General features: G+C 37.7%; 1 protein-coding gene across 1 annotated transcript in view; it reads left to right on the forward strand.

The window, feature by feature from the left end:
* The window catches only part of ephb6 (eph receptor B6), a 59,643-nt gene that overhangs the window by 21,228 nt on the left and 18,111 nt on the right, over window positions 1-20,304 (forward strand). Inside the window, exons 3-5 of the mRNA XM_083536459.1 lie at window positions 7,793-8,065; window positions 11,439-11,602; window positions 11,965-12,260. Of these exons, the coding sequence (XP_083392585.1) occupies window positions 7,793-8,065; window positions 11,439-11,602; window positions 11,965-12,260 (733 nt within the window). The remainder of the gene's footprint in view (window positions 1-7,792; window positions 8,066-11,438; window positions 11,603-11,964; window positions 12,261-20,304) is intronic.

Raw genomic sequence — 20,304 nt, forward strand, 5'->3', positions numbered from 1 at the left:
GGATCATAAAAGCTTTAATTTATGTCATGTTTTTTTAACCATAAAAATAAGTGAACTATCTGTATCATATTGAATTGCAGAGCAGAACTTTTTCCATCATTTTGCATCGAATTGCATAGTATAATAGTTGCATCGCATAATATTTATATTTAATAATATATAATATTTGCTGTGCATCAAACATGCAAGAAAAAAAGAATGGACTCATTAGACTGGTGTAACAGTAATTACCATTAATGACATCTTTAAACTGCAGTCTGTGGAAAGCTGTTTTGCCATTGATGCTACACCAGTTGAGTTGTTTGGCAAGGGAATTAGTAAAACAATGCTTCATAACTTGCCAAACGTTATCCTTAATGTCAACTCCACTGATGGCACTCAACGCAGTAATCTGAAAAATTCAAAATGAATTTAAAATCCATGGATACGTGTACAATATTACTAAAATAGAGTAGAAAGTTTTTGTTTTATATACAGTATATATATATATATATATATATATATATATATATATATATATATATATATATATATATATATATAGTGAGGAAAATAAGTATTTGATACACCCTGCTATTTTGCAAGTTCTCCCACTTAGAAATCATGGAGGGGTCTGAAATTGTCATTGTAGGTACATGTCCACTGTGAGAGACATAATCTAAAAAAAAAATCCAGAAATCACAATGTATGATTTTGTAGCTATTTATTTGTATGATACAGCTGCAAATAAGTATTTGAACAACTGAGAGAGTCAATGTTAATATTTGGTACAGTAGCCTTTGTTTGCAATTACAGAGGTCAAACGTTTCCTGTAATTTTTCACCAGGTTTGCACACACTGCAGGAGGGATTTTGGCCCACTCCTCCACACAGATCTTCTCTAGATCAGTCAGGTTTCTGGCCTGTCGCTGAGAAACACGGAGTTTGAGCTCCCTCCAAAGATTCTCTATTGGGTTTAGGTCTGGAGACTGGCTAGGCCACGCCAGAACCTTGATATGCTTCTTACAGAGCCACTCCTTGGTTATCCTGGCTGTGTGCTTCGGGTCATTGTCATGTTGGAAGACCCAGCCTCGACCCATCTTCAATGCTCTAACTGAGGGAAGGAGGTTGTTCCCCAAAATCTCGCAATACATGGCCTCGGTCATCCTCTCCTTAATACAGTGCAGTCACCCTGTCCCATGTGCAGAAAAACACCCCCAAAGCATGATGCTACCACCCCCATGCTTCACAGTAGGGATGGTGTTCTTGGGATGGTACTCATCATTCTCGAAACACGTTTAGTGGAATTATGACCCAAAAGTTCTAGTTTGGTCTCATCTGACCACATGACTTTCTTCCATGACTCCTCTGGATCATCCAAATGGTCATTGGCAAACTTAAGACGTGCCTGGACATGTGCTGGTTTAAGCAGGGGAACCTTCCGTGCCATGCATGATTTCAAACCATGACGTCTTAGTGTATTACCAACAGTAACCTTGGAAACGGTGGTCCCAGCGCTTTTTAGGTCATTGACCAGCTCCTCCCGTGTAGTTCTGGGCTGATTTCTCACCTTCCTTAGGATCATTGGGACCCCACGAGGTGAGATCTTGCATGGAGCCCCAGTCCGAGGGAGATTGACAGTCATGTTTAGCTTCTTCCATTTTCTAATGATTGCTCCAACAGTGGACCTTTTTTCACCAAGCTGCTTGGCAATTTCCCCGTAGCCCTTTCCAGCCTTGTGGAGGTGTACAATTTTGTCTCTAGTGTCTTTGGACAGCTCTTTGGCCATGTTAGTAGTTGGATTCGTACTGATTGTATGGGGTGGACAGGTGTCTTTATGCAGCTAATGACCTCAAAAAAGTGCATCTAATTTAGGATAATAAATGTAGTGGAGGTGGACATTTTAAAGGCAGATTAACAGGTCTTTGAGGGTCAGAATTCTAGCTGATAGACAGGTGTTTAAATACTTATTTGCAGCTGTATCATACAAATAAATAGTACATTGTGATTTCTGGATTTTTTTTTTAGATTATGTCTCTCACAGTGGACATGCACCTACGTTGACAATTTCATACCCCTCCATGATTTCTAAGTGGAAGAACTTGCAAAATAGCAGGGTGTTCAAATACTTATTTTCCTCACTGTATATTTATACACATATTAGAGCAGCATGGTTAATTGTTAAAAGATCAAACACCTAATATACCATAAATCACAATGATTCTGGTATGTCTAGGAATGTCTAGTAAATTTTCCAGCTCCCCTCCCCTTCCTGGATCATAAGAGAAATGCAAAATGCCAAAATGTGTTGCCCAGTCTCTCAGACAACCTGCTACATCTTTGGGATTATCTCCCCTTTTAACAACATGGCTATCTTCATCAGTTGTTGATTCACTTTCCCCATCACACTCTGATCCAATCTTTGGTGGCAAAGCAAAGCTTGAAGCAACATCTGCATGGTCAACACTATGTTCTTCATCACAACATTTCTCAACACTACTTTCCTCATCATTCAATGCTTCCAACACCCGGGCAACTCTTTAAACAGCCCTTTTCCCTAAATTGCTGAGAGTGATATTCCACTTTTCTTTCTCAATGACACAATAATTACACCACCACTTACTCTTTGAGAATTAGTCAACCTGGTAACAACCAGGTAATCTGAAACAGAAATAAGATTCAATGTTTTAAATGAATATGCTATGGTACTAGAGCATTACTGCAGTTTACCTTAATGGAAATAGTGAACTTCCCACTCTATAATTAAGCCCACCAAGCAAATGTCTGTAACATATAACATTGACTGTTAAGGTCAAAAACATTACACAAAACAATACACCATAAAATCTTAATGCAGGGCAATTTCCTATTTCACAATTCAACCAACTGTATGTATAAAGTAATTAAATCCAGAACCAACTATACAAACATGTGAAAATACATTATACTTATATAAATAATGCTTTTTTTTTGCTATATTAAGACATTAGCTAAACCCTTACAGACTAGAATAGATTTCAGTGTAGGAGAAATTCACTAATTCACTGAATTATGTAAAGAGATGAGACTTGTGAACTAATTTCTGTACCCTATACATGTTCATGTTAGGTGACAAATAAATGAAAGAGACTCATAATCAGAAGATCATACACATTTCCTTTAATCATTAATGATCAAAACATCACGACTTAATTTGACGTTGCAGTGTATCATAGGTAAAAATTTACACAACAAGGCATAACAACTCCTGTCATACTGCCCTAATCACTCCTCCTCAATGCAAGATAAATTCAAACATATTTTTGAATGCAATATGCCCAAAGGAGAGCAAATCTGACGTTAAAGGTGAAACAAAGTGTAAGAAATCCCCATATGGCATAGGTCGTTATTTCTATAGAAGTGAAATTAATCAGTAAAAATTTAATTTACATACATTAAATTTGCTGCTAGGAAGTTTCATTCATCCTATTTCTCTGCAAAAAACATTTATTTTTAAAATATTTTCCGTGAATTACCAGAGGTAAAGAGATGAATTGCCCAAATAAGGTAACTAATTTCTTCACGAATTCAACGTGTATGCTATCTTGCTAATTTGCTGAATTATCACTAACTAATTCTAATATTACATAACATGCAGATTCCAACTAAATATACATATCATTTATATGAATAAATGGTAAATTGTCAGGGTGCGGACCATGAGCCGGAAGCGGGAGTAGCTCTATTATGTATAGTTGAAGTGCTCAGTACATAGACAGTGGAACAAGAGCTTTACGAACCGTGATGCATAAGGAGTCCTAAACGTGGGTGTAATCCTCGGAACGAAAGTAATCCACGGGAGGGAATGTAATCCACGGAAGGAGTGTAATTCACGGGAAGAAGTGTGTTATCCATGGAACCAGCAGGGAATGCTGGCTGTCTTGAACAAGGTCGGTGTCCATACCAATTGAGTAGGTCCGACACGAGATACCTGTCTCTCGTTAATGCCGGGAGCGGCAGAACGAGGCAGCGTGACAGCTGCCGAGGGGGCCGTGGAAGGTGGATTCCTGACATCCACCCCCCCCCCCCTCCATGTGCGGCACCTGATGCCCCAAAACCACCCACACCAGGCGGGCCAGGGCACTCTGAGGAAGGCCACGCCAACCGTCCAGGGCTTAAGGAGGAGGCCTGGAACACACCGCCAAGAAACCAGGGAAGAATGGAAGGGCCCAAGGCGGAGCGATGCCGTCTGTGAAGGTCTGGAACAAGCCCGGAGGCAGAGCGGCGTCCGTGGCGAAGAGCAGGGGCTGAGCGACGTCCTCGGCGGAGATTACAGACTGGACAACCCCCTGGGCTGAGATCAAAGGCGGAGAGATGCCCTCGGTGGAGATCAAGGGAGACTGACACCCTCGGTGTCAACACGTGCATAGAATGGACGTGGAAATCGGGGGCCAAGTGAAGCCCACGGAGGAGTCTGGAGGCCGTGCGACACCCACAACAGAGTCCAAGGCGGCGGGATGAGGTCCCCCTCGCGGTAAGGCGGCTGAGTGGCACCCCTGGCAGGACACTGGAGCTGAGAGGCACCCTCGGCGGAACACTGAAGCGGAGCGGCACCCTCGGCAGGACACTGAAGCAGAGCGGCACCCTCGGCAGGACACTGGAGCTGAGCGGCGCCCTCGGCATGACACTGGAGCTGAGCGGCACCCTCGGCGGAAACCCTGAAGTGGAGCGGCACGCGCTGAGGAACCCTGGAACAAAATAGCGCGTGCTGAGGAACCCTGGAACGGAGCGGTGCGCTCGGAGGATCTGAAGGTGCAGACGTGGAGATCTGCCGTTGTCATCCTGAACATCCCCAGGAGTTGCCCGATGAAATCGGCGTATGGGCTAAAATCGCCTCCTTACACGCTCCAGAGCTTACTGGCTCTAGAAAGTGCATCTCCAGACAGGAGAGAGATGCAGAACGCGATTTTGGCTCGTTCTGTGGGGAATTGGGAGGAATGTATCTCCACATACTTGCCGACGCTCCGTAGGAATTCGCACCACTTGTCCATTTCACCGGGAATTCCACCATTTACAAATATTTAAGCCATATTTAATTTCAAACTTAAATTTTAATTAGCCAGGGTCAAAGGGTTACATCCAAACCAGAAGTGGCCCTCACCTCTTTCATGATATAAGGGCATATGTGCAATGTAAAATAGGGGACAAGTTAGGCTTATACCATGATTATCCAATGCTGACTGTGCTGTATATTTGCCAAAAGTGGACCAAAATGTTATAAATTATTTGGACAATATTTGCAATTTTATATGTGAGCCAGTTCAGGCTCACTCTTACATTAGCACTGTGCTACACCTTTGCCAAAACTGGCCCAGATACATTTTAGAATAATTGGGCCACATTAAAAATTTAACAATTATTTTGTACCAGTTGCTATTGGGTTTTTTATTTTTATTTTTTATTTTATATTTTAATTTATTTTATTTTATATATATATATATTTTTTTTTCTTCTTTTTTTCCCCTTCTTTGTATTGTTTGTTGCTGTGCGTATGGATTCTGCTGGCTGTGAAACAAATTGCCCCTTGGGGATAATAAAGTTGACCTAACCTAACCTAACCTAACCATTAGCCAGTGCTTATTCTTCCAAATATTTGCCACAACTGGCCCGGATAAGTTTTAGGATAACTGGGCCACATTTGTGGCTTCATATGTGGGCCACTTCAGGCTCATGCTCACATTAGACAGTGCTCACTGTGCCATATCTTTGCCAAAACTGTCCAAAACAATGTCCAAAAAGGTATCTGGGCCACAATTGCTAAACCATATGTGGCCCTGATACGTTTTAAGACATCTGGGCCACATATGGTTCAGATACTGCTCATTTTAGGACATCTGGGCCACATATGGTTCAGCAAATGTGGCCCAGTTATCCTAAAACATATCTGGGGCAGTTTTGGTAGGATATGGCACACTAAGAATCAACTGGAATCAAATAGCAAACATCTAATGGCAAATGACAAATGTGGCAGTTATTTTACAACTAATCTGGGCCAATTTTGGCAACGTTATAGCACCAACTAACATGGGAGTGAGCCTAAAGTGTTCCACATATAATACGATGCGGCACAGTTATTATAAAAATCTGTCAGGACAAGTTTTGGCAAAAATGTGGTACAATCAATCAGTGCTTAGTGTGCCATATAATTGCCACAACTGGCCCAGATATGTTTTAGGATAAACATTTGTGGACCACTGTACATAAGTCGATTTTTTCTGGTATCATTAATTTACTTCACTATTTATTTAGACAACTTTTTACTTTTACTCATAAAATTTTTTCTGCATTTTTAAAACAGGCTCGTTGCTTTAGTTTTAATGTATTTGGTGAAATGTAAATTTTTTTCCTCCTCATTGCGTACGGTTTTCCTACCATCAGCCTATTTCCTATCATTGCACAGCTTTTTCAATCTACCACTGGTGTATCATTTCCTAGCTCTCACACACCACTGACATAGATTAGTTTATGAAGCTAACAATGAGCAGGCAGAAGGTAACAAGAAGTCTGGGGTTAACATGGATGAGACAGAGGGAGTCAGCGATTTAAATGTCATCTGATCATCATCATCTTCTCTCTTCTTGTGTTCTATATGGTGGTTGTTCAGCCTAAATACATGTATTAGGCAACCAAATTTTATATTCATTTTGTATTAATATATCAATTAAGGCTGTCAAAATGCAAATTAATTTTAACGGCACTGTTTTTTTAACACACAATTAATGCAACGTGCATTTCTGTTTGATCATTTTTAATGAAAATATATATAAATAAATGAACTAATTAATATAAAAGAGGTGAAATTAAAACCTCTAGCGCAACAAACGTTTATTCACTATGTCTTTTCTTTGCTCTGATATAAAAACATAAAAAAATAAATAAGAAAAAACAATTTTAATCAGTAAACATTTGTTTCACTGATGCGCCAAGTTTCAAATCAGCACCGAAATCTGCCATGATGCACACAATTATCCATCTGGAGGTCGACAAACGCACCGACACGTTTTGTGGCATTTTTTTTCTCATAACGACGAAAAGAACAGAAATGACTGTCTTTTTTAACCGTACAGATAAGAGCAATACATCATTAGAATCTGTGAAGGATCTACTTTTATTTGTACACACTCATAATAACAATAAAACATTGTGCTTTTGTAAAGTAAAGAAAACAGACAGGTTGCATTTTCTGCTGTCTCTGTTTCCTCTCTTCACAGACACACAAATATAATAACCAGAATCTCACTGAATACTTGCCTCACAGATATAATAAATATATGTATAGAAAGCTTGAAAAGTCTCCTTTTAAATAAATCAATTTACTTCGAATACAAATATTCTCTGATTATGTAATCCGTCTGAAAGTTATAAGAGGTCCAGTTTCTTCGGTATCACCTCCACATGGAAACATAGAAAATGTTCCTGATAATTTACGTAATTTCAAACACAATAATTTTTTTATAATGTTTACAAAAATATTTTGTCTTCAACCACTAATTTTGGTTTCACTAATAATAAACACATATGCATAAAGCATGAATATTTGTCTATGCATGTGTTGATTAAAGTGTTAAAAACTTGAAAAGTATTAATTCATTATTAGTCATTGTTTCATGGCTCCACCTGCATCACCTAAGACATATTTATTTTTTAACCATAATGTCTGATGACTAAGTGTAAAAGTTTAAATCCAACAAAATAAGTGATATAGTGCCATTATAGCACTCAACACACATTTTACTCTCCTTTTTAATCCCCTCTCCCTGTTTTCTTTTTTTCAGTGGGATGAAGTGAGCGTTCTTGATGACAAGGGCAAGCTTATCCGCACCTTCGAGGTGTGCAACGTCAATCAAAACCAGCGTCTCCATGACAACTGGCTGGCCACTCCATTCCTGTATGGCCATTCGGCTTCTCGGATCTTTGTCACTCTACGCTTTTCTGTGCGTGACTGCGCCAGTCTGCGTTCGCCCTCGCCGACCTGCAGGGAAACACTAACTCTCTACTATAGGCAGGCTGACTCTCAGAGAGAAGTGGAGAGAACCTGGAGTGCAGAGGTGAGCGCCACAGGACTACATAAATCGTATACAAACTAAGATGAACGCTAATTAATGAACAGTACATGGGGTAATTGGGTTTTGCCACAGAAAAGCATCCTTAAAATTAGCATACATATATTTTTTGCACAAAACACAATCCGGATTATAAACATCTCTTAAAAAATCGTATAAAATAATAGAGTATAATGAAAAATGTGTATTTATATCGCCTATACATATAAAAAAGTTGAGGTTGGCGCATTTGACTGATATGTTGCTGTGTTTAGTTTTTCTCTACCCTTTACAACATTCATCATATTAAAAAGGACATTTGAGAACCACTAGAGAGTCTATTGACAGCACAGTTGTGACACCGACATGGTGTTGTCACTAAATACCTCAGTATTATTGCATCGTTGACAACAGTCCACCAATAAAAATAATGGATGTTCCTGATAAACAAAATACTTCCTACCTTGCATTCCTTTTAGCAGGATTCTGTGGCTAAAACTGGCATTGCTGAGTATTTGAAAACGTGTTGTTTTTGGCATCTTGTTCTACACACCCACATACACTGACTCTCAGCCTGGTGTAGTGTCTTTCTGTGAGTTACAGCCAAGGATAAGAGTGATCTGTGGGGAGAGGGTGTTGTCTGGATAGATTCATTTCCATGCTTTTCTTATTTTTGTATATTTGTATGAACTTTATTTCCCACTACCTGTTAGCTAGGGGAAAGACCAGCTGAGATTGTCCCCCTTTTCTCTCCTCTTATGAATTGCTTGTTTGAGAGCATCCCATGGGTGGAGGGAAAATAGGTTTAAGATGCATTAAGGCTTCCAGATACTTTCTGGGGAGACTGAAAATTGATCTTTTTAATTCTTTGCCATATTTTTTTGAAATGCAAGTGACTAAAATATGACGTGTTTGCCAATTGAAGAGATGAGAGACAGCTATGGATAATTTGGACACTCTGAGTTCCCACACTTGTTGGAAATTACCTGACATTAACCAAACACCAGAATCTTCATATTAAATAAACCAATTAACTAAATTCCTGAAACTTTCTTGCTTGGAATGTCATTGTAAGATAATGGCTTTGTTATTCCAATGTAAAAAAGAAGCTAAAATGGACAGTTTGTGCCAGTGTGCTAGTGTCTTTTTCCAGGAATTAGAAAAAAAAAACGTAATGTTTTAGTCATTATATGTGCAAACAGTGATAAAAAGGTATGATCACTTAGGAAGCTATACAACAAGAGTGCATATGATACAGAGAGAGACGACAGAGTAAATACAGGTGTAACTCAATACATTAGAATATTATTAAAAATTTTAGTAATTCAATACAGAAAGTGAAACTCATAATATATAGATTCATCACACACAGACTGATATATTTCAAGTGCTTATTTCTTTTAATTTTGATCATTTTAATTTAGGCTCACATTTAACAAAAACCCACCAATTCTCAGAAAATTAGAATACTTTATAAGACCAATCAAAAAAAACATTTTTAGTGAATTGTTGGCCTTCTCTGAAGTATGCTCATTTATTGTATATGTACTCAATACTTGGTAGGGGCTCCTTTTGCTTTAATTACTGCCTCAATTTGCCGTGGCATGGAGGTGATCAGTCTGTGGCACTGCTGAGGTGGTATGGTATGGTATAAGCCCAGGTTTCTTTGACAGTGGACTTCAGCTTATCTGCATTTTTTGGTCTCTTGGTTCTTATTTTCCTCTTGAAAATACACCATAGATTCTCTATGGGGTTCAGGTCTGGTGAGTTTGCTGGCCAGTCAAGCACACGATCATCATGGTCATTTAACCAACTTTTGGTGCTTTTGGCAGTGTGGGCAGGTACCAAATCCTGCTGGAAAATGAAATCAGCATTTTCATAAAGCTGGTCAGCAGAGGGAAGCATGAAGCGCTCCAAAACGTCCTGGAATACAGCTGTGCTGACCTTGGACTTGATAAAACACAGTGAACCAACACCAGCAGATGACATGACTCCCCGAACCACCACTGACTGTGCAAACTTTACACTGGACCTCAAACAACTTGGATTCTGTGCCTCTTATCTCTTCTTCCAGACTCTTGGACCTTGATTTCCAAATGAAATGCAAAATTTTCTTTTCCTCTTATCTGAAAAGCCGACTTTCGCCCACTGAGCAAAAGTCCAGTCATTTTTGTCCAGGTAAGACACCTCTGCCGCTGTCTCTGGTTGAGGAGTAGCTTGACACGAGGAATGCGTCAGTTGTAGCCAATGGATACGTCTGTGTGTGGTGGCTCTTAAAACACAAACTCTAGCTGCAGTCCACTCTTTGTGACTCTCCCCCAAATTTTACCCAAATTCTTGAGCTCACCTTTTTCGCCCACATTTGTTTCTTCCATTCAATTTGCCATTAATGTGCTTGGATACAGCACTCAGTAAACAGCAGCTTCTTTAGCGATGACCTTTTGTATCGTACCCTTACCTTGGATTTAATCAGCGGATTAGAGTGGGACACCACGAGTCTCCAATATTGAACTTTTTCACAATATTCTAATTTTCTGGGGTACTGAATTTTAGATTTTCATTAGCTTTAAGCCATAATCGTCTAATAATAATAATCATAATCTGTTTGTGATGAATCTATATAATATACGAGTTTAACTTTTTGTATTGAATTACTAAAATAAATAAACTTTTAAATGATATTATAATTTATTGAGATGCACCTGTATATAAAAACTAAATATGCAGCTTGTGTTTGCTGAACTTCTTAATCCAGTTGTTAACGTTAAATTTGCATTTATTTCTGTGGAATTGTACAGCTTTTAAAAAAAAACTTATTAAGATTAGAAGCTGTTTTTTTATTAATTTTTTTTTTTTGTTTATTCAAAATTTTTATTTTGTATATTAGACCTGTTTCAGGTTTGTTTCAGGACCTGTTCATTCTTTTTCTTTATTATTATTAGTAAAAAAAATAAAAATATAAATAAATAAATAAAGTTAAAAAGTATTTTCAATCCACATTTTAATTTAATGCACAGTATCTGTTGTACTGTACCAGAATCTGAAAATCTGTATACGGAGAATCTGGCATGAGAAATATCTGGAGAGTGATAGACTGGGAGTTGTATTCCAAGTTCCCTGCAAAAAATGCTGAATGCTCTCAATTTTTTTAATCACATCCCTTGATACCTTGGATACGCTCTCCAAATATTATGTTTGCATGCATGCTATTCTTGCTCTTGTACTCTCAGGATCAGTTATTGCAATTAACACACTTATGTGAATAAACATTTTGAAGCTCACTGTGTTTCCACCAAATTGCAATTTTAAATTCAGTACCATCATGCACTCTGTGGTATATACTCTAAATAAAACTCAATCTATTTTTCTTTCCCTTTAGCCTTCCAGTGGAGAGACCAGAGAGGGTTGGGTGAAAATAGACACCATCGCGGCAGACAAGAGTTTTAGCCGTGTAGAGCCAAGCCTTCCTCACCAGTACAAACCAGACCGGATGCGGCGCATCAATGTCAAGACCCGCAGCTTTGCCCCCCTCACACGTCACGGGTACTATAGCAATACCCTTTGACCTTTTCATGGTCACCTTCATATTCCCACACGGTTCGATGGTGATATTTGATGGGTCACTGTTCCAAGATTAAATTAAACTGTGTGGTTCAGCTGGCTGTTAGTGCCTGTGCAGCCAAAGCAATTCCACTGAGTAAATATCAACGCATCCCAGTGCTAATATTTGCAGGAATAAAGTCTGTATGGAATGAAAACAGACAATGGGAATTAATTTGTCCACATTGGATTGTTTTCTTCCACTATGAATGAGAGCATGCAGTACACAACTTCTTTCATCCTTTTCTCTACCTCTTTCTCTTCCTCTCTCTCTTACCCTCTCTCTCTCTTTGTCTGTCTCTTAGATTTGTGCTGGCTATAGTAGACAGTGGAGCATGTGTATCACTCATGGGTGTATCCATATTTTACCGCCGCTGTCCAGCAACAACTCTGTACCTGGCCTCCTACATGGCCACCCCCTCAGGGGCAGAGCCTACAGCCCTGGTTCCAGTGACCGGGACTTGTGTACCTCATAGCCAATCACAGGGTGGGACAGCACCCCGGATGCACTGTAATGCTGAGGGGGAGTGGATGGTGCCTGTAGGAGGATGCACATGTGATGCAGGATATGAACCAAATCAAAACGGCACTGGCTGTCTCGGTGAGTTTAGTAATCCTTTACTGAGTCAGTGTTTTAGGGTTGTTGGACTTTTTATATTTACCCCCTAATTTATCTGGCAAATGTATTTGTTTATGTATTTGTTTGTTTGTTTAAAAATCTAACTATCCAGGTATAGGACTGAGAGTGGATGGTATTCAATGCCCTTCAGTAGTGCTGAGTCAGCACCGGTATTCAGAGCTGTACATCATTAGCATAGAACCTTAACCACTGATCCATCAATACCATATACAATATAATATATACAATATAAGATAGACTAGCCAAAACAGATTCGAACAGCTGTTTTTATTAACCATTTATATTTTGTCATTTCCTTTCCCATAGAATTTGAACAAAAACACACAGTTTGCTTTTATTTTAAATCTCCAAGAAAACCGTAATGCACAGAAAAAATTCACAAAAATGCACAGAAAACCCGGGGCCATTTTATGAGTTTAATATTAATGATTCTGCCAGAGATGTACATGTATGTGGGCAGTGCAGTTGTGGCTTCAGTGAAACTAAACTCGTTGAATTGTGTTTCTTAGGTTTCTTGCTTTATTAATGGCATTTATTCACACTGCAGAAGATACCTGATGCAGCGCTCCGTTATACTGTGTTTCAGTATAATATTGATATTAAATATTGACTGAAATTGTTACATCTTTAATGCAGAAATATTATATTTTGGGGAATATTTTAAATACAAAAACTACCACAGCTTGATTGCATAAGTCTGAACACCAGTCTCAACTTATACTTTGTGAAAGCACCTTTGCCTAAATTATGGCATCAAGTCTTTGTAAATAAGACTCTAATAACTTTACTTCACACATCTAGACTTTGGAATTTTATCCCAGTCTTCTTTGCGAAAAAATTATTAGGTGATCTGTGAATGATTATTTTTAGGTCTTACCATAGGGGATTGATGGGATTGAGGGAAAGCTCTGGGAAAGCTATTCCAGGACTTTGATTATCCTTTTCAGAATCCATGTTTTTTATGTTGAAATGTGAAATACCCCTTCACTTTTTGCTTTTTAACAGAGGACAGAAAGTTTTGTGCCAAAATATCTTGGTGTTTGGAGCTATTAATTTTCCCATCTATTTTGACAAATGCTCCAGGCCCAGCTGAAGAGAAGCAGCCCCAAAGCATAATGCTACCTCCACCATGCTTCACGGTCGGTATGGTGTTCCTTGGATGATTCTCTGTTTGTGTTAATATACCATTTTAAATTATGCCCAAAAGGTTCAACATGTGTTTAATCAGACCATGACACATTTTACCCACATGGTTTGGGGTGACTGAATTAATCTTTACATCTTTGCATAATTCAGATGCAAGGAATGATTAGTACCTGCTAGAAATTTTTGAAGTTCATTCAGGGCCTTTTGGGTGCTTTTCTGGTAGGTTTTCTCCTCTTCTTCTTCTTCTTCTAATCAGCTTTGGAGGATCATCCTGATCTTTGCAATGTCTCTGTGGTGCAAAATCTTTTACACTTATTGATGATGGGTTTGACAGTGTTCCATGGTACATTTAGTGCCTTCAATATTCTTTCATATCTCCTTACAGAATATGTGCCTTTAAACAATTAAGTCTTGCAGTTTATTTGGCAACTCTTTGTGCCTTAGTAGAATGCACCCACAAATACTTTAGCAACAGCTGAATTTTAACTGGTTCAAAATAGAATCACTTTTATATATTAGGGGTGTAACGGTACACGTATTTGTACCGACATTTTTCGGTACAGGGCTTTTGGTTTGGTACACACATAACCTGTTCTTTTTATTGAGGAACATAGTTAAAATCTGAGTTCCCACAGCAGTGTATTCAGTGGCAGACTGCAAGTTTAGTCTCTGCCACGCACTTTAAATTATTAATAAACTTGAAAACATAAATAACAATGCCAGGGGTAAAAGAAAGAAACTTTGCAATGTCACGCAATGTCACTGTGGCTACTCCATACCAAAACTAAGATTTGTTTTGTACATGCATGAAAACGCTAGCCACTAGCCACTTCCTCGCTAGCAGCTAATTCTAGCCCTATGGAGTCTTTAGCCTTTTATGTCCAGCTTAAGAATTTCTTTTGAAAGGGAAATATTCTGACAATTCCACATATTAAAGAAGTGAAGGAATGAAGAATGGGAGGAATGAAGTTTGTTAAAGTTTGCAAAAAAAAGTTAGATAATTAAATATTAAATGTAAAACACATACACACACTTACGTACACATCTGTATGACCCAAATTGGGTCTAATGAATGTAAACTATTTAATAAAATTGTTCCATTTATTTAATTTTGTTTAATCAATTCAATTTGTGCCAATTTAATTAATTACTCGATTTAATCACCATAATAAAAAAGTGTATTGCATTCATTTGATTTATTATATTTTATTTTGATAAAATAATATGAAATATTATTTTATATATTATTTAACCAAGCAGGCCTTTTATTTAAAAGCTTACATTTTATTTAAAGTTTTAAATAAAAGGCCTGCTTGGTTAAATAATATATAAAATAATATTTGGAATTATTCCCCCTAACCAAATAAAAATTAAGACAATGACTTAAAAACCAAGGTACGTACCAATCCGTGAATTCTGTGTACTGTTACACCCCTATAATATATATATATATATATTATTATATATATATATGTGTGTGTGTGTGTGTGTGTGTGTGTGTGTGTGTGTGTGTGTGTGTGTGTGTGTGTTGTACATCTTTCTTGTGTCAGTGTGGCTCTGAATCAATAGTCCATGCCCCTCCTGTCACTGTAATTATAATGTTTGCTTGACAGAAAGAAGATGGCGTGTATGTGCGCACTTATGTGTGTTTTAATACAGTGGACAGTGTGTGTAGGGGGAGTGAGTAGCACTAATTTGTTAGTGCTTTAGCATTAGCAGTGGTCACAAAGAGACCATCTGCATTAGCCAATGTTTCTTTATGGTGTATGTATCTGTTTGTGTTTGTGTGGGTCAATGTACTGTGTGTGTGTGTGTTTTAACCTCATTGACCACTGTATAGAAAACTATGCATATAAGTGTGTGGGCAGTTGATGTCAATGTTCTTGTTTGTGCAACTATTTTATTTGATACACTCGAGAGAGATAGAGGGAGGGAGAGAGTGAGAGCTTCTGGGAAAAAATGCAGGAGAACCAGCAACAAGTGCTCTTCCTCTCAGCGTAGGTGGAGCTTAATTCCTGGGGTGATGGCATAAAATCGTAGGAGAACATATCTTAGATAGAGGAGGTAAGAAACGAGAGAGCGAGAGACCAGAGGAAAAGAGCAGGACGTGACATATTTAGGTCATGTTGATGTATTGGCCACTGGACTGTGAACAAGTGACAGAAAGTGAGGGGAAAGGGGTCCAAAATATCGTGTGTGGACCAAAGTTAATGGTGCAGATTTTCGCTCTCATAAATCCACGCAAAAATCAGTAAAAGCCATGGGGAAGACTGAGGTTGTGTGTTGCATAAACACTGGGAGATATTTTAAGGTCCGAAAAGTCCACACAGCATTAAATTCACAGCGAGTAAGAAGGTCCTGATTTTCTATCTTGGCAAGCTTTTCCATGTCGAGGGAGCAGGAAACATGTTTGCCTGTCTCGGTCCAAACTTTAGGAGCACTCATCAGCACAGCATAGTCATAAATTCAAAGCCGCATGTTTTCTTGACGTTAAATACACACAAATTTTTCTAAATGTCCCATGATTTCTTTATCACATCTCTGCCTCTCTCTTATACATTCTGCTCATTTGGTATGCAAAAAATGTACCCATGAATGCATTCGCTCCTGGGCAGAAAAAACAACAAATCAATAATCAGGAAATAACTAAGAATGAAACATATCCTACAGATCTCTCCCTGCTTAATGACTCCTGCTTCCATTTACAAGCTTGTATTCAGGCCCTTGATGAGCTGCATCAGGAATGGCATGAAAAAGAAAAATTAGAGGCAAGTGGGGATAAATTAAATGACGGTGCAAATACATAAAACAAAGACACAAAATAACGTGAAACATAAACGAAGACATGAGCATGGAGTATAAAGGCATGAACAACAACAATTATAGGATGACCAATATGAGACAAAGAGTGCTGTGAAAAGTGAGACACTTTTTGAATTGTGTTCTTGCTTTAGTAATAACATTTATTCTTGCTGTTTGAGATACCTGTCTATGATGCAGCGCTCCATTTTACAGCGTTTCCTTATAATATTTATGGTTTCTATGGGCATCTGTGACATGAAAATGATGGTATTAAGAGGGGGATTGATTTTGATAGGACACCACTGAAGGCCTAGTTTTGGAATGCATGGCACACAACTGTGTATAAGGAGACTATAGAAGTGAATTTCCCTGCTTCTAGCTTTTCCCCCAGTTCACTGCAGCAAAAGTAAATGAGGTCAGGTAGAAAAGACTCTCAGGAGTGCATTTGTTTCATTCGTACTCATTTCCTGTCTGGTGATTTGTTGTAATACTAATACAAGTTTTATATTTTGCCATTATAAGCTTGACCCATTTTTTGCCCAAGACTCAGAGATGTTTGTGTATTAAATAATCACGTGTCGGACAGATAAAAAAAATAAAATTATAATTGAAAAACAGTCAAAGGTAGACAGGACACACATTTTTATCTTTTTTTCTGCACTGCAGGTACAAATGCCATATATACTCTGTAATCTTAGTGAATTATAAAATATAGATTTTCATATTGATTTTTGTTATTTTATATTATACATGATTTTTTTTGTTCGGGATCTTTCAGGTGTTTTTTGACGAAGCAAACAATGAATATACATAATAAGCATAATAATATAATAATCTCATTCATAGAATCTGACTATAAATCAGCAGATGATCTATAATGAATGTTGACTGCTTTGTTGGCTTTTGCCATCAACAAAAAAAATTATCAGCTTGTTTCTGGAGTCTGAATTCGCGTTTTCCATCCTTGTTTTGGCTTTAAGTCATGTGATCTCTATCTAGCTCAGTCTGCTTGATGAAAGAATTTGCTCTCATGGTAGTGAAAATTAAGGAGAAAAACGAGGAGCAATGATTTAAAGTGTATAACCTGCTTTAATTACATCACCATGCGTTGAATAGTAATAAAAATCTTTCCTAGCAAAAAATATATATATCAAAGTGTGCTATTATAGTCAATTTTACAGTCTTTTATTTGTTTTATACCACAGCATATACACTATATGGACGAAAGTTTGTCAATATCCCTCGGTAAAATATGCGTGTGCTATTTGAACATCCCAGTCTATATTTAGTCCCCATTTTGGAATGTGGAGATTTGTGTTCATTCAGGCACAGGGATGTTAGTAAAGTCAAGAGTGATGTATGTGAGGTAAGGGGGTCTGGGGTGGGGAAGGTTGTAGCTCAGTGGTTAAGGCATTGGACTCTGTATCGGATGGTCATAGATTCAAATCCCAGCAGGAACAAGCTGCTACTGGATAAGTTGCTCTAGATAAGCTGGTTCTTTGCACAGATGAATGGAAATGCTGGAACATGTTTGTGACTCTTAGTTCAAGTGAAGGTAAAAAAAAAAAAAATTCATATCCTGCATAATTGTGTGTTGCCAACTTTGTGGTAATCATGTATGAAAATTAGGTGATATTTTTTACATTTATAGTTACTTTTTATTGTTGTGTAATGTTTGCGAAACAAATCATTTAAAAGTTATACATATGTTACAGTCGTCGGTTTACCATCCATTCTTTTGTTCTCAATTCAAGATTCAAGAAGAGTTTATTGTCATAGAGTATGTACAGGAAACAATCTGTTAAACCATACAGTTATATCACATGCATGAGGTAAATTTCTGACTGTTATAAAAGTCCTCTACATGTTCAATTAACATTCTCCTTACAGGAAACTTTTTTTATCGGTGTCTATTGTTAACCTAATAACTATTCGAGTAATTAAAACGCAAAGAAATAAGGCATTAGATGGACATTAATATTCAACAGTTTGAATTATTATAAAACAGGTTGAATTACTGCTAAAAGTCCTACTTTTACAAAAAACATCATTTCATTCAACAGTACTATAGTACTTAGACCATATAGATTCAAGATTCAATAGTTTATCATCATATGTATACAAAATTCTTACCCCGTTAAACCTCCAGCAGACTGTGACTTAAATTATTAAGCCATTTGGAAAAAATGCACCAGAGGTGTAATGAGTAGCTTAAAATGATATATTATACATATTGAATGTAGGCTCAAATATGCAGTAGTCCTCAACACCAAGACACATGTTAGTGAAAAGCCAAAAACAGTTGATTTGTGAGGTTTTAAATTCAAATCAAATTGTACACCTCAACACTGCTTTCCCAAGATCAACACAACTGCTTCTTCAGCATACCAGGATAAAACAAAGATCAAACTAAGTGGAAGAACCTTTAGTATCTAATGAACAAATCAAATTAAATAATTTAAGATAAAGTAAAATATTTAGAGCTCTGTGATTTGATGTATAAATGAGTCTCAGAGTGGGGAAAATCTTTATTTAATTTCAACAAAAGCTGGTTCTCAAAGTTTTTGGAATTTATTCAAGCTCTTTTTGGATTAAAAAATGAGGCCATCAGTGCTAAAAAGTCACTTGCAGGCAGCAGATGTGGGTAGGGGAGTGTTGAGCCTTAATTCCATCTTCAACAGAGGTACAAAATGCAATTGTAATGGTCACTGTCAATTAAAATATAGTGGAGTAGAGAGTAAAAGTTGATTAAATCTTTGATACTCAGTAAAATTACAAAGCACAAGTACATTTTTACTTGCATTTGTGAAGGGGTGTATGTGCGTGTTATAAATGTTTGTGTTTGTGCAAAGTATCCAAAGGTAGGCTGCAGCCTATGATGTTAATTCCATTGTGTGTGTCTGTGTGTAGGAAGGATGGGTGTGTAGTTGACACCTATATTGATCATAGTAAATGCCATAAATGCCATTTTAAATAGTCTCAAAACAACAGTATAGTCATTATGACTATAATTCTCTTATTACTTATTTACATATAAATATTTGGCACTTATCCTGAGTGACTTACATTCATCTCATGCATGAGGCACTACAGTATGGGGTTAAGGGCCTTGCCCAGGGGCCCAGGAGTGGCTGAGATTAGAATTCACGAATTCTAGATTCAGAGTCCAATGCTTTTCATAGGATCCCAATCAAACAGGATTAAGTACAAATTCGGATGCTTTACTGTTCGTTAGGTGATTAGTTATGGAGTCTCAGCCAAGCTTTAGCGTCTTTGCTCTTTGATGTTATGCTATAGCGTTCACAGTTAGCCACGGGGAAAGGATGCATTCTGACACTCAATGCAGAACAATCCTTTCAGGTCCTAATAGTCTCTTAATTCAATGGCACTCATCTATAGCAGCAAACAGAAGAGCATAAAGTATAAAAAAATAAGCTTATGTTTTTTGGGCTGTTTTTTTTTTTAGATGTATGGGAGGTGCAGTATGAGGAATTGTGTATGTTGCTGTGTCTGTATGTTTCAGTCAGTATACAGAGTAGAGAGAGGAAAAGAGAGAGAGAGAGGGAGAGAGTCAGAGAGAAAGGGGGAAAAATTGGGTCAGCAATCTAAATACCAAGCACAATGTCAATGGCAGATTACACACTCCACTGCTATATCTCTCTTTCTCCTGTTTGCTGCATTTCTCCTCATGGTCTATTCCATCTATACTAATATAATATATTCACTCTTTGTTAAAATGTCAACTTTGCCTTTGATTTAATAATTATATACTAAAGAAAACTAAACTACAACAAACACAAGTACACACACCACTCTATTTGTCTCTTCGTCTATTTGCCCTCAAACAGTCTTATTTCCTTTCACTATTCTGTGATGCTGTGAGCAATTTCACCTCAACTCATGCATTCAGTCAGGAGAAGATATCGTGTGTCTCTTTCATGAATTGGTTACATGCATTACCTTTTCTTTTGGGGGAAGAGCTGACAAATAGTGAACCGATTCTGTGTCCAAGATGTTGCACACACGAGATAAAAGATGATGTTCTTCACATTTTTGT

Source organism: Silurus aristotelis, assembly GCF_946808225.1.
Source record: "Silurus aristotelis genome assembly, chromosome: 1".
NCBI classification, from domain to species: domain Eukaryota; kingdom Metazoa; phylum Chordata; class Actinopteri; order Siluriformes; family Siluridae; genus Silurus; species Silurus aristotelis.